Below are 15,030 nucleotides of genomic sequence, written 5' to 3'. Positions count from 1 at the left end.
ATATTCATTAGCACAAAGCTACTGGTAGGGAGTTGATTCGTGCCATGTAATTCAATTTGTTGAAATGAACCCATGTGTTTATATCCGCAAGTTCAATCAATAATGAATTTAAACTAATCTAGGAAAGGAGTTTAAATAACAATGCTCATAAATCACAAAAATTGTTTAGAGCACCATAATACACTTCTATGCATTGGATCTAATAATGCTTGAACCCATGTCTTAAAGGCAGTTCAAACACGAGTCTGAGGATTCCTAGGAAATGTAAATCTTTCGCAAAGCATACCACTGAATGACAGACCCGGCCCGAGGAGTAAAATACTCCGAACCGCGACGCTTCACTGAATTATAGTAACAAAACGGCTGTTTTGACGATTATATTCTTTACGTAACCGACACGTAGTGGACATAACGATCGTTTCAATATTATGTTGTTGTTGTTCTTGTTCTTGTTCTTTGACACGTTTTTTAAAAAGTCGCTTTTCTCTTTGATTACTGGACTAATTGCTTTGAAATTTTCAGTGGTTGAAGACGAAATTTTTCTCCAGAAGGCTATTACTTTTATTTATTTCAAATATTTCTGTTAGCTCTGTAAGATTTGTTTTTGTTTGCTATGACGTCACTAAACGTTCAGTGGATATCGGACGCCATTTTGTGTCCAACGGACCATCTTGCAATTTCAATTCACGCTGTCACAAGACAGGACCTTCTAAAGATAGAGAAGTTCTGGTACCGTAACACAGCGCGGTGACACTGAACTAACTCGTAGCTGTCAAAAGCTTGAAAATCCATACAAATATGAGAAATAAAAAGATGAAACTTGGCAGGTGGGTAGAGTTGTGTTTCTTTTAACCATATTTGAAAGTTTCGCGTTTCTACATTTGAAGGAGGGGGAATAGGGGGTGTGCATTTCCGATACGTCGATAATATCTTTGTCAACCAATTTGCGGCCACCGTGTTTTCGTCTGTTTGATTGCTGTGATGTGGTGCTTTGTTTATAATTTAACGAGTTTTGTTCGAAATAATCCTGTTCTTGAAATATATGACGGTCAGAAATGCATTTAGAAGCCAATGTTTTCACGCTGTCACAAGACCAACAATTGTCAACCAATTTGCGACCACCGTGTTTTGTCTGTTTGATTGCTGTATGGCTGCGTTTGCGATAGTCTCGACGCAGCATAAACGATGATCAAGGCTTGAAATCCGTGGTCGCACACTGGTCGTTCGGTCGCAAATACGTCTTTCGAGTGCCGTACTTTGGGGATTTGTATAGCTTTAACCCTTTGTCGTAGAAAGTTAATACGAGGTTTAGCGTGTAGAATAAATGCCGCCAATGCACCCACGGTGAAAAAATTAACGGGTTAGATATATTGGTTTTTGTTTTATAGCGGTTTGAATGAAATTGTCCGCAGACTGGCTACACCACCCTAGGCCTGGTGAGTTGTCCGTGTAGTCGAATTGTCCATCAGCCCTAAACGGCTATGACAGTCACTGTACCAAAAATTGTACCCCGATTCGGCTGGTGTTAAGTTGACGCATGTTATATAGTAACGTTTTTATGTGAAATGTTTGACTGTGGTTCGGTACCTGATCCGATAATACGGTACATAATTGACTCATATCACGAGATATTTCAACTGATGTTTCAATTGTCACAGGACCTAAAATATCTATGACAGTCCCTGTACCGTCACGGTACCCCGATACAGGTACTGGTAAGTCACCGCCGGTATGTTAGTCGTTGGTCACCGCATATGATTTTTGGGGAATTGTTCTGCGTGTCCATATATTTGAGCATTGCTCTCTTGTTTAATTAGATAAACGGCAACAAAACGCAGAAAAGTTGATGCTAACTAAGTGCAAAGGGTTCAATGGCGCAGAGGAATGGCAATGAGAAAATAAATCTATATTCTCTTCGATCCAAATTTGACAAACTATGCGAAAAAAAATCACATCACTGTCTGTGTGCCAGCGGCCTTCCAAGTAAAACGCGGGGCAGTTGGATGGGCAAAATTGATTTAATGTTATTTTGTTTGAATACTTTTCCTTCATAAAAAAATTCCCCGTCTTCCATTCTCCCGAAAATGGTAATTCCAGACGGTGACAGCACATTTGAACCTACCTACATTTGAACCCATACATTTGCACCCGTAAACTGCACCCAAGTCATTTGAACCTCCATACGTTTGCACCCACCGACATTTGCACCTACGGACATTTAAACCCATACATTTCCACCCATGGAGTTTATCACCCGCATATAGATTGAACCCGCGGTCTTTTGAACCCATGAACATTTGAACCCAGGAACATTTGTACCCGCGGATATTTGAACCCATGAACATTTGCACCCGCGGACATTTAAACCCACGTACATTTGAACCCGCGGTCATTTGAACCCATGTACATTTGAACCCACGAACATTTGTACCCGCGGATATTTGAACCCATGAACATTTGCACCCGCGGACATTTGAACCCACGTACATTTGCACCCGCGTACATTTGAACCCGCGTACATTTGAACCCACGTACATTTGTACCCGCGGATATTTGAACCCACGAACATTTGCACCCGCGGACATTTGAACCCACGTACATTTGCACCCGCGGACATCTGAACCCACGTACATTTGCACCCGCGTACATTTGAACCCATGTACATTTGAACCCACGAACATTTGTACCCGCGGATATTTGAACCCACGATCATTTGCACCCGCGGACATTTGAACCCAGGTACATTTGCACCCGCGTACATTTGAACCCGCGTACATTTGAACCCACGTAAATTTGAACCCGCGTACATTTGAACCCACGTAAATTTGAACCCGCGTAAATTTGAACCCACGTGCATTTGAACCCGCGTACATTTGAACCCGCGTAAATTTGAACCTACGTACATTTGAACCCGCGTACATTTGAACCCAGGTACATTTGGACCCGCGTACATTTGAATTTTGAACCCACGTACATTTAAACCCGCGTACATTTAAATTTTGAACCCACGTACATTTGTCAGCAACCCACGTGGGTGATCTCCAAAACAGACGATGATCTAGAAAGCGGTATTTCGTTGAGAAAACCAGGGCTAATATGGAACAAATATGTTATCGCTGTTTATTCTCCAAAATTCACAGACCCATGAAGTCTCAAATGAGGGTCTTACTGAAAGCGCCCACTATGGAATCACGCCCAGGTGACCGTACATTTGAACCCACGTACATTTGAACCCATGTGTATATCCGCGGGTTCAATCTATATGCGGGTGCTAAATCCCATGGGTTAGGGTTGGTATGGGTTCAACTATCCGTAAAACAAAAAAAAATTCCATATGTGCAATAGCATGCAGGTGCAATTGTCATGGGTTCAAATGTAACGGAACCTCACGCCCAGCATGAGATTTGGGAGCTCTGTGGCCACTTCATGTTTTCTTGATAGCATCTTCACAAAATTGTAATATGAAGGCATACACGACCACGCTTTACTGTTGAAAATGAGTGTTGTCTCAAATCAGGTTTTGCCATTATTCTGAAACCAATCCATAAATTGGATATTATTGTCTGTATATAAATAAACAAGCGCACAGATTATTCGTTTCTAAGAAAATATGGAACTAAGATATTGAAACTATGCCATTTTTGAAACAACATTTTTGGAAAGCAAGGTGAAGACTTCGGCAACTTCGGTAAAGGGAACACATGCCAGAGCCGCCAAACCTAAATTTCAGATTGAAAGAGGGTAGACATTCAAACTTCTCTTTTAATCCGATAGAACCAACTTTTCGAATTATAGCTTGTGACAGGTGAAAATTATATCCTTCAATTTCGGCCCGTGGAAATTGTGCATGGAATGCATTGATAGCTGCTATTTCAAAATCAACAATGATTTTGGTGGGGTTAGCATTTGGGAAACATTTCCAACATCTGAACGTATGTTTTCTTGTCGCTTGGCACGAATAGAAAATATACGCAGGGAGGATAGGATGCCCCCACTTTGCAGTGAATTGTATACAACTGGAAAAAAATATTGGGTACCACATCAAATGTACCGTCGCCAAGATATGTGTCACTATCTAGATGTGCAAGTAGTGATCGCTCTTCAATGGCAATTATTCGATGACGATCCTCCGGGCCAGTGCATGCAAAATGATATCTAAATATTCGCTCGGATTATTAAAGTTAGCACTTGTAGGATTCGTATGAGAACAATTTTTCTGTCGCCCTACTCTTCGTATATTTGCCTCCAGGGTCGACTTGCTTGGCAAGCGCATTAGTATAGTACATCTGTTGATCTATTATTCAATACTTCACATAAAATATATCTTGTCGATGTATTTAAAGGTGTTTATGCTGCTTCTTTTAATGTTGCACGAATGATCCCAACTTCCGTCTTAATGCTGTCGCCAGAATGACTGTGAAATCCTAGTTCTTTTATTACATTTTCACCGATCGTAACAACAGTCGATTTACATCGAAATTTTCTAAACTGACGGCTTTCGCTTACAATATTCGTGGCCTTTGTAAATCAGTATGTCGTTTCCTCTTGCGGTCTTGGAAAATGTAGGCGCCATGTTTCCAACTTATTTTCGCATAGGGACTTGTCATCTTCGCAGCGGCAACGTCCTAAAGAAACAGTTTGGAATTGTCAGCGAAGGAAAAAGGGCATTGGTACGAGGAAAAACTTTGCGTGGGATCGAACTAACACATCAAATAAAATCCTTGCTCGCAGCGCTCTTCCAGAGTTGTCGACCGTTCAAAGCACAAATCATACTCCCAAATTTGGCTCGCATTTCCCCGTGGAACATTTTGTCAATTGAGTCCTATGATATCGACAATTGCAACGACAATGACAGACGGAGTATAATATAAATATATACGACCATGGTTATAATGATTGTATTCGCAACGTATACATTGGAAATAAGAATCCTAAGTGTACCTTTTAACCCTATAATAGCATGGAAGGATAAGGGTGTGTATTAGAGATGTACCGATGTATCGGTATCGGGTATCGGTAATATCGGCCATTTTTTCGGTATCGGCCATGTATCGGTATCGGTTAGATTAAGGCCGATATTCCCGATATATTTACCTTTTTGATATGGTCCAGAATGTTTTAAAAGATAAGTTGGAATACTACTTTTCAATTTATTTTTGTCTGGAGAGATCGTGAGCTATGAGCCATAAATGTCCCCACCCCCGCGAGAGAATAGGATTCACGTGTTTTTAGCTATTCATCAGCTCAACTAGCTCAACTAATTTGGCTATTTTCGCTGTCAAATTTTTATATTGACATTTTTAATATTACATAGTTTTTATGAAGAAATATATCAACACAGCACATAACAAAAAGCAACTAGGCGCCCAGTTTTAAATCATACAGTGGAATTGGGGTCCTTCCTTATTAACGGCACATGGACTTTTGGCACGGTTATAAATTCTGACTGTTTGTCGTCAAGTACGAGTGTCATTTAGTCCGTCGACATCGATAAACTAAATTCCGACACAATTATCCCACTACACAGGTATTAATCTTAATTTTGCTTAACTACACGATTTCTTTATAGATATATTGACTTGACCGCCTAGCCCTAGACTGTCTCAAAATATATGATAGCAATTGTAAAATATTATAAAATAGTGAAGTAAAAAAACATCCTCCACGGTTATCGGTGGGCCTTCTTTTTGTCGATGCTGATTGATATTCTTTCATGTTGGCTTTGACTTATTGCGTCGACGATTACGATTAGCCACTAAATAAAATATTTGTAAAATGCTTGAACGTCGGACGGCGGCGCTAGAATGTGTGGGTGATATTCAATATTCTTTTAAACACGAATAACGATATTCGAAGCTCGCGATATTAACATTAAATTCAAATTGGACATCCCGGCTTATGAGTTTTCTAATTGAACACCGAGATTACTAGCGTTACTGTACAATATATCTTAATCAGTTACAGCATATGGATACCAAACATTAATTTCATATTATGTGATATATATTTTTTTTCGATCTGAAATAATGTGTACTATGAACTACGCTCAAAGACCATTGTTTTAACCCGTCTGCCCTACACAGCATACCTAATTAAGTAATAATTACATAGTATCGGTATCGGAATATCGGTAATATCGGCCTTTTTGTAGTATCGGTATCGGCGTTTTTAGCTGGTATCGGATCGGTATCGGTATCGGCAACAAAAGTGGTATCGGTACATCTCTAGTGTGTATGTTAATACGCTAAATCCGTAAATGCAAATGCCCATGAGTATAGATGTTCATGGGTGCAAATGTCTGTGGGTGCAATTGTACATGGTGTGTAAAAGTACGCGGGTGCAAAAATATGCGGGTGCAAATGTATGCAGGTTCAAATGTTGATATTTTTTCTCTTTCTTGTTGCTATTGTTGTTGCGAAAAAATGCTTTTCTCTTCAACTACCGAACCAATTACTTGCTAACTTTTAGAGGCTGAAGATTGTTGTTGTCAATATAAGGCTATTTATTATTTATATTAAACATTAAATTAGGTATTACTAAAATATGAGTAATCACAGTGACAACAAAACAAATAACGTAACAAAAATTCTACATAAACACCACTCTAAAACGTAATCGACGATAGATAAAGCACCGGTATCGGTTGCAATAAGCATTACTGTGTCTCTCTGATAGTATATGGTCGTATTTTAGCGAAAAAGTTTTCCAAGTAGCCTAATTTTGACTAATTACAAGGCACTGTTTCGATTTAGAAACCCTTTCCTATTTCTGAAAGAGATGTAAAACCAGGGATTTCAGAAATTCGCGTTGATCTCCTCAGTGGAGATGCTGTATGACGCTTTGATAAAGCTGGTTTGTTAAAAATTATGGGACGAGCAAGCGACGAAGTGCCCGGTAACGAGTCATATTGTTCTTTTTCGATAACATCTGCCTTTACGATTTCTTTAATATTATAGTCTTTTTTGACTGGAACTCTTACTCTTTCTGAATGCCACACATCGTCATCTGATGAAGTACACCGGCTGCGACCGCTCTCGTAACCGACATCTACAGAAGTTGAACTGCTATATCCGTGAAGGGGATGTTTTCGTCGTACGCAGCATTGTGCTTGGTTATCGCTACTGATAAATTCAGAAGAAAATCCGACTAAAACTGGAGGAGTAGGTGGAGAAAACGACGATATTTCTGTGGCATCACTGCTGTGTCTCTCTTTCCCACCAGTTGCTTTAACCTCATCAACAGATCTTGCGCGAACCAAAAACATACTAATACTTCTGCGAACTGAGCTTACGGCTCTTGGAATATATCTACTCGAAGTTTCATCTTGTTGTTGATTCTTTTTTTGTGGCTTATATGGCCGATTTTTTGTCGATGCATTAGTTTTTTCTTTCTTGTGCGCTACTCTAGGAGAAGTATTGCCTTTTGTTTTATTCTCACTTTTGATATCATACTGGTAAAAAGAAATGACAGAATTCGAATTCGATCCAGCTGAATGATGAGAGCAAGTTTCATTGTCATCTTCGTCGTCAGTTAAATTGTCGTCGAGATTTTGTGATTGAGATTCAACTGACTGTCCAGAAATATAACAGTTTGTTTTTGCGATGTCTGACGGACTTCCCGGAAGAAATGTCGATTTTGGAAAAATCTAAACATAAATGCAACAATTGTTATAATAGCGATATATGTTTCGCAATGTGAAGCAAACACACAAGCAACATACAAATCCCATATCCAAATACATATGTTAGAAAGGTAAATCTTCGAGAGTGTAATGAATGGCTAATGGCCTGAGGCTGCTGTCTCTATAGTGCAATATCAATATATATTGTCAATCTAATTTAATACAGACAACTTGTTGATCAATAATATTTGGCACAATGGGAAATCACGATTTGGTGTTGATCAATCACTGATCTACGTATCTTAAATATGACGTGCAGTATTATTGCAGGTCACAGATGGATGTTTGATAGTACTTTCCATAAATAAACGTGCAGAATGTAGGATACGTCAAATAAAGTTTACGTAGTATTTTATCTCATTGTTAATCAAGATTTAAAACACATTGTTATGACAAACTAATATGATTCTTGCTAGGGGCAATACTCAAAATACAAAATTTGTATATATTTCATTAAATGGGACAGACATTTAGGATCGACATTAATAACCACACAGAGACTATGGCATTTTGTTGGCGATTTAATATCAATTCAATATAGATAGCCACTTCTAAATGTCAAATTTAGTATTTAGCGTTACCTACCTTGAACCAGTCGTCTCTTCCGGATAAACATTCAGTGGTGTTTCTCGGCTGATTACTAGTTAGATATTTTAAAGCGATATGTACTGTTCCCAAAAATGTTTTTCTCTTTACCGTTCCTTTTGACGCCTTGTAGACACAAACCTAATTAAACAATAGATTTTTAATTTATTTCAATTGATTTTCGCGACATTTACCTTATTTTAGCCATGCACAGTCATGCCTAGGACTTGCATTGCGGCTTGAAAAATACGACGAAAAAATCAATAACCAAATTCTATCTAATCCAATTATGATGAGGTTGCTTTGCGCTGAAATGATTTGAGCCAACCAAAGGGGTTTATTATTCAAAACGATTATTCTTAGATAAATATTATACATATTTTATTTGTTTTTCTTGATTAAAACCTTGTATAGTACCTGTAATATTGCGTCAACAATTTTATCATTCTTCATTCCGTTTTCGGACTGTTGTTTACGGAAACTAAAGCTGCAGCTTCCTGGATGACCCCTTTTCAAAGAGCTTCCTTTTGTTAGACTTCTAGTCTTCCTTCCTAGAGTGCCAGTTTGGGTTGCTAAATCTTCAGCTCCAGCAAGTACCTCTCCGTTTTGCCATATGTAGGACTTCAAAAGAAAATCTGAAAAAAAGCAAATATGAAAATAAGCAAGGTATATCAAAAAATTCGGACATGTATCTCGTGAGAATATTATCCAACTTACTGCATAGATCGTTTTCTTCAAATTCCGGTGCACCTATTCCACGAGCAGCGAGGATCTTCGTCACGAGCTGATCGCAAGAATTTTCAATTGATATCTAGGAGAAAAGTACATGAAAATATTTGAAAACCACATGCCACATAAGCCACAAAATATTGTGTATTATTTGAATCGTGAAAAATGTAGGTTGTGCAATCTATAATGACAATCACGCAATTCAGTTTATAATGCATGAATTGGGCAGAGTAAAATTCTATTTTCAAGTATCGAGTACATTGACTTACGTCAAAGAATCAATATATTTTGAATTTATAACAACGCGAAAGAACCCAAAATTCCATTTCTGTTTAACTAAATATGGCTCGAATCGCGGCACAATGTACCGTCGGTGTCTTACGGGTCGAAACACTGAATCAAAACAAGACGTGTTCTTCGGGATTTTTCGTTTTATTTCAGAATGACAAGAGGTGCCTGATGGTCGTAATTTTCAATGCCTCAGCAACGGACCTGATCTAATGTGCCATTTGCGAATTTAATAAACAAGTCTACAATGTAATATGTATGGACCTGCCTTGAAATAAAAGCATCTTTTGGAAATAAGACTCGTCTTTAGGGATAACTAATCAATAATTAAAGCAGGCTCTACGAACGATTTTGGACTCTCGTATTTCTATGCGTGCATGACTGAGAAACGAAGACAGAAACCAACCGAATTGTTGTCGATCCATTCACTTTCACTTTGAGACACAGAAATAGGGGTGAATTCAATATGAGCTAATTGGACCCACCACGACGCGAAACGAAGGAGAAATGAACTGAGATTTGTGTATAGACATGAAATAAATTCCAGCGAACACAAGAAGTAGATGACTCAAATTAGAATTACGTACAAACACCAAAATTATGAAAGTGCCTTTACCTGAAGGTATCCAACGGGAAGCGCCACGAGTGATTCTCTATCCACAATCTGTCCTGGGCCGATTGGTTCCACAAACGATATTAAATTTGCATCAAGCATGTTGTTAGGTTGTAATAATCCAGTCTCTAATTGTTTAATTGAAACTAGTTACTACCGTGAGAACTAAGAATTTTCTAAAAGACGACCAATTTAAAGAATTAGTCTTAAAGCATAACGACATCGTTGATGTAACAACTTATTTGAAAAGTGTGTGATGAAGCCATTTGTTAATTTCGAGAATTGAGATCCGGTCATGTTTTAGATCACATCATTGAAAGGTCAATCAACATTCGTTAATACCGAAATTTCCCCCGATATCACTTATAAATTGACTATTGATGATTTGACACAACGTCATATGAGCAAAATTGTATCAAATCAGTCCACAATCAAGAAATATCGAGTGATACATCATTTAGACAAGTACTTTGAATTAACGAACTGCACTTAATGGTTTTCATGGGTATCCAACAATAAAACATTTTTGTGACCTGAAATATTAATTTATGCGTGACTACAATCTTTGCGATCAGTTGGCATTCCACCCAATTATTGATCGAATAATGGAGACAATAGAACACACACTGCTGATAAGTTTTCTGTAGGTAGGGAAAATATACGTTCCGTACACTTATCCCACATGAATGGTAAATGAAATGAAGTCATTTAACTCCTTTTTATATATGCGATTCCAACGCCCTCTCGAATTCTTGATATTCCCTAATAAAGAGCCTGAGGTTAATATTGTTCTTTTTTTCGTTATTAAATTTGTTATTAATTCCGGAGTTATATTCAGTAAAGGAGTGTAGAATGCGGTTACTTTCCAAATAAAAAATTTGTTGAATTGAAGTTTGAATTGAGTGTTTGTAAGTTCAACAAAATACTAAACTACATCAAATATATATAAGAAATAAGTTGAATTTGCGATCCGCTCTCGCAGTAAATAAAGATAACTCTAAATCATTTTTACATCGCATTTCTCGCAAACAATAGTCTAGAATTGAAGTCCAAATTGAGTGTTTGTAAGCCCAACAAAATACTAAACTACATTAAATATATATATAAGAAATAAGTTGAATAGCTCTAAATCATTACATCGCATTTCTCGCAAACCCTAATTTCCATGAAGTAACCGACAAATTGAATCGCTTCCAATGTGGGACTGAGTTCGTGGAGCTGTCACACAAGCTATCGGTTCCTTCTCTGACCATTCGTAAACCTTCGCATAAACTCAAACAATTAATTCTTCGGCGTTCTATTTCTGGGCGAATGCATTGCGTAAGTCTACCAATGTGTTTACTGCCTAACACTAGTGCGCAGCTTCGTCATCGTGCTGTATGACGCGTCTACAATCGCAACAAATGAAAAAATAAGCTCTAATAGCCGATGCGGCTTGTGCGTCTCGTGTGGTAATTTTTGTGAGAAATGAGGCGTTTCGGAGAATGTAGTATGCGCTGATTCAACTAACCCAAACAAACTATTACCACGGCCATCGCATAACAGTGATATATTCATAACAGCTGAACCAAAGTCGCTAACAGAAAAATATAACTTACTTTGTTGAGTATAAATATGCGATCTGTTTATTCGACAACAACAAAACATGCCACCATAAATGAAATAACCATTAGGCTCAATAGAGCATTTTCCAAATTACAAAAATAATCATGTTGATTTTCCTTCATAGATTTTGGTGAAAATATCATAACGCATTACTTGTCGAAAAGTCACCATGAATCCTAATTGATCCAGTTATTGATTTATTTACTGTTCAATCGTGTCAGCGTTAGCAAATTAATAACAAATCTAAACTTGAACATTCTCATTCGAAACCTCAATTTCTATTTTATCGAAATCGCAATTTACCATACAAATTCTGGCAAGATACGTCACTGTTTCCAGAGAAAATCATACTTCTCTGAAAAATTCTGTTATAGTTTTAGAATATCGTTTGCAACATTTATTGTAATCGGTTCGGAATTGCCACGAATGTATTATAACGACGTATCTCGCGCATAACAATACCACGGTTCTAGTTCAACTTTACAGCTAGCATATTGTTTTTCGAAACTATACTGTATTATCGTGGTACAATGATAAAATCACAATAGCTCATCCCTTAAATGGCATACACGCGCGTATTCCGTGCGAAGGCGTTGTCATCAACAGAAAAAAAACAATGTATCTTGCCTCAAATATCAGATTATAGCCTCGGGCGTTTATCTAACTTTGCAGAACACAAAGATTATCTGGCGAATGAATAACTCTTTCCGTACAAAATTGGCGACAAGGAAAACAAGTAATTCGACATAGTTCAGCCCTGAAAGTTTTGATATGCTGTTTTGTTAAAACGAAAATGTCACGAACTCGAAAGACATCGTTATAATTGAAATCAGTATGATTATGGTATAATCTGTTTTCAATTTTTACACTTACTCGATGTAAAAGTTGGATTTCATTTATTTTTTTCTTAATTTCGTATGTTATTCTTTACTGGATGTAAAAAATAAACTTGACTGTGACTATAATGAGGAATTGGAGATAGATAATGATTTATTTCCGAATATTTCATTACATAAAAGTACATATTGCAGTAAGAATAAAACAAACAAACAATAATCATGAAATATAATCGGAAGGGGGCAGGCTATACTTCGGCAATACGAGGTTGACCGACTCCCAAGTTAAGAATGCGGACATTATCTTCTCAAAGCTCTGCGCGTATCCATGGGAAATTTAAAAAATTATCGTGTTTCCTCAATTCGATTGAGCGAACGGTAACTCGCGGATCGCAATTATCTCAAGAATGTGTAAGATAAATATTGCGACGAAGATAGTGATATTTATAGCTTGTTTCGAGGCTAATTAAAATTAAACTACAAATTCAAATATCAGCATATATTTCTACAAATCAAAGCCTCATGAACCTATTATGAAGTGAATAATGAAAATGCCAAATCAACTGGTGACTCACAACGACAGCTCATTAACTCCTTATCTTCAGTAAATCGAATGAACAGCGAACGAGGTACTTGCTCATAAGCATAAAATAATTGCCTCAATTATGACAATCGACGTAAAGGGAAAAATCATTCATTACTATTCTTAAGCGGCTTAGTAGATATAAGCCACAAATTCTACTTCAGCGGATCTTTGGCGACGAGTAAATTCAAGGATAAAGCAAAGATGGCACATATGCAACTTAAATTTCACCCTCAATTCTGGAAAATAAAATATGCACAATTTTAAGAAGTCCAATTTGGAATACATAGCTTTACATAATTAGGTTTTTTATTTATCCTAATCGAACAATGCTTATATTGTCTGTACGAGAATTAAAGGTAAGTGTTACAAGAAGGTGTTTTTCAATCAAACATTATGTTATTATATAAAATGAAAAATATAATATAAATGATAACTCAAAATTCACTTTATTTTCACTAATGGAAATTTTTAAAACTGAAACATCCAAATTTTAACATCACAAAAAATGTCCTGTACAATATGTATGTAATTCTATGTAGGTTTATTCATCATGTTATTATATAGATAAGGTGGTAATTATTTAATTTGGAAACGTGATGTATGCATAAAATCATACTAGCCTAAAACCCAAGTATGCGGCATGCCATATATTTAGACAATTTAACCCAGGCCCACAGCTTCATTATCTTTGGTCCGCGTCACTCGGACAGTAATCAAAAAATCGCATTTGGTGTTGTTTTGTCATAAAATTATCCAGAAAAATCTTTTGGCATATTGTTACATCATTAATGTCTGTTAATTGACTAGTGTTATGGCTAGCTGAGGCAACCAGCGAAGTCGAATGACGTGCATGGCGGTCTGACTTCCTATCTTTTTTTTCGAGATATATGCTAACAATTTTGACATCATAGAAAACTAAAAATCGAATGCGGATTATTTTTAGCCTAGGTTGACTATGCCTGATAACTAAATATTAATGTTATGACCTAAAAATATAATTCACGCCGGATGTTTTCTGCAACCAGCCCAAACAGTATCACAAAAAAATGCTGCCTGTATGTCAGAAAACTTAGTAATTACCCTCCTGTACCTTACATTTCGTAATCAATTAATCTACATTTATTCTGCAAACATGAGTTTGAAAAGAAAGCTGACGAATTTTAACTGGAAGTGAGCATTTTCCAAAGTTACGATTTTGCTTCAAAAATTGTATCGAAGTTTGGAAACACTTACATTTGTGGAAGCACTTTTTCAGTTATGAAGAGTTTGTAATTACACTGAATATAGATATAGAAGGATATTTGCAGGTTCTAGTAAGTTTCTTTGGTGGTTTTTGGCTGTTTTGACTTGATAAATGACAAATACTGATCAATGCGTTTGCACAATAAAAGTGTTTGTTTTGCATTGCACTGTTTATCTATTCTTGACTATATTGTGGCCCGCGAACAATGCAAAAATAATTTGGCCCCCGAAGCCGACAACCTTGGACCACCCTGATCTAGAGTCTGAAACAGTGGTTCTCAAACGGCGAGGCGCGTCCCACAAAGGAGGCGAAGACAATTTTTGAAGGGGCGTGAAGCTAATAAAATTAAAAATAATTAATTAGATTTGATCTTGCCTGCCTTCTTTTCGATATTTACATTTCTTTATTTTGGATATTTACGTTCATTATCAGCGTGTCGGATGAAACCTATTTTCGCCTTACTATCTGGTATTTGTAGCTTATCGTTAGCTAGTTATTCTCGAAGTTGGACGCGAGACTCAGAGCAAATTTCAAAAAGTGGGCGCGGCTAAAAAAGTTTGAGAACCATTGATCTAGACTCTAGAAAACAGCTCTGAAACATATGGACACCAAAGCCGGTACAGAACAGTCTTGGAGCACCGAGTTTGCTGAAAAGATTGGCAAGAGTAACGGAAGCGATCAATGGTGACGAACTACATAAGTGTATCTCTCCAATTGAAAGAAAACAGCAATTTTTAAGTGAAGTCTTACAAAGTACTATGTAAAGTCCAAAAAATATATATATAATTAAAAATAAGAGCCTTCTAGCAACCTTCGAATGCTAGATTGTTTCATAAGTTACAGAAAAGGAGACTTGTCCCAAAA

At 37.1% G+C, this 15,030-nt stretch overlaps 1 protein-coding gene across 1 annotated transcript; it reads right to left on the bottom strand.

The window, feature by feature from the left end:
• Nucleotides 1–6,478: 6,478 nt before the first annotated feature.
• On the bottom strand, nt 6,479–10,684 carry LOC120336637 (uncharacterized). Its single transcript, XM_039404355.2, has 5 exons — nt 9,900–10,684; nt 8,984–9,077; nt 8,684–8,901; nt 8,267–8,407; nt 6,479–7,645 (listed from the first exon to the last, which is right to left on the bottom strand). Exons 1-5 carry the CDS (start codon nt 9,996–9,998, stop codon nt 6,749–6,751), a joined length of 1,449 nt encoding a protein of 482 aa, XP_039260289.2. The 5' UTR covers nt 9,999–10,684; the 3' UTR covers nt 6,479–6,748.
• Between the last annotated feature and the right edge of the window lie 4,346 nt (nt 10,685–15,030).

Source organism: Styela clava, chromosome 2 (genome assembly GCF_964204865.1).
Source record: "Styela clava chromosome 2, kaStyClav1.hap1.2, whole genome shotgun sequence".
In the NCBI taxonomy this organism is placed as follows: domain Eukaryota; kingdom Metazoa; phylum Chordata; class Ascidiacea; order Stolidobranchia; family Styelidae; genus Styela; species Styela clava.
Note: the sequence above shows the minus strand (reverse complement) of the source record. Positions and strands in the feature narration are given on the sequence as shown.

Excerpts from the sequence above, each read along its gene's own strand:
- LOC120336637 (XM_039404355.2), bottom strand. The coding sequence starts at position 9,998 with ATGCTTGATGCAAATTTAATATCGTTTGTGGAACCAATCGGCCCAGGA. Across the intron at positions 9,078-9,899 it reads TTCCCGTTGGATACCTTCAG|ATATCAATTGAAAATTCTTG; the intron begins GTAAAGGCACTT and ends CTTTTCTCCTAG. Across the intron at positions 8,408-8,683 it reads TTGTTGACGCAATATTACAG|GTTTGTGTCTACAAGGCGTC; the intron begins GTACTATACAAG and ends TTGTTTAATTAG.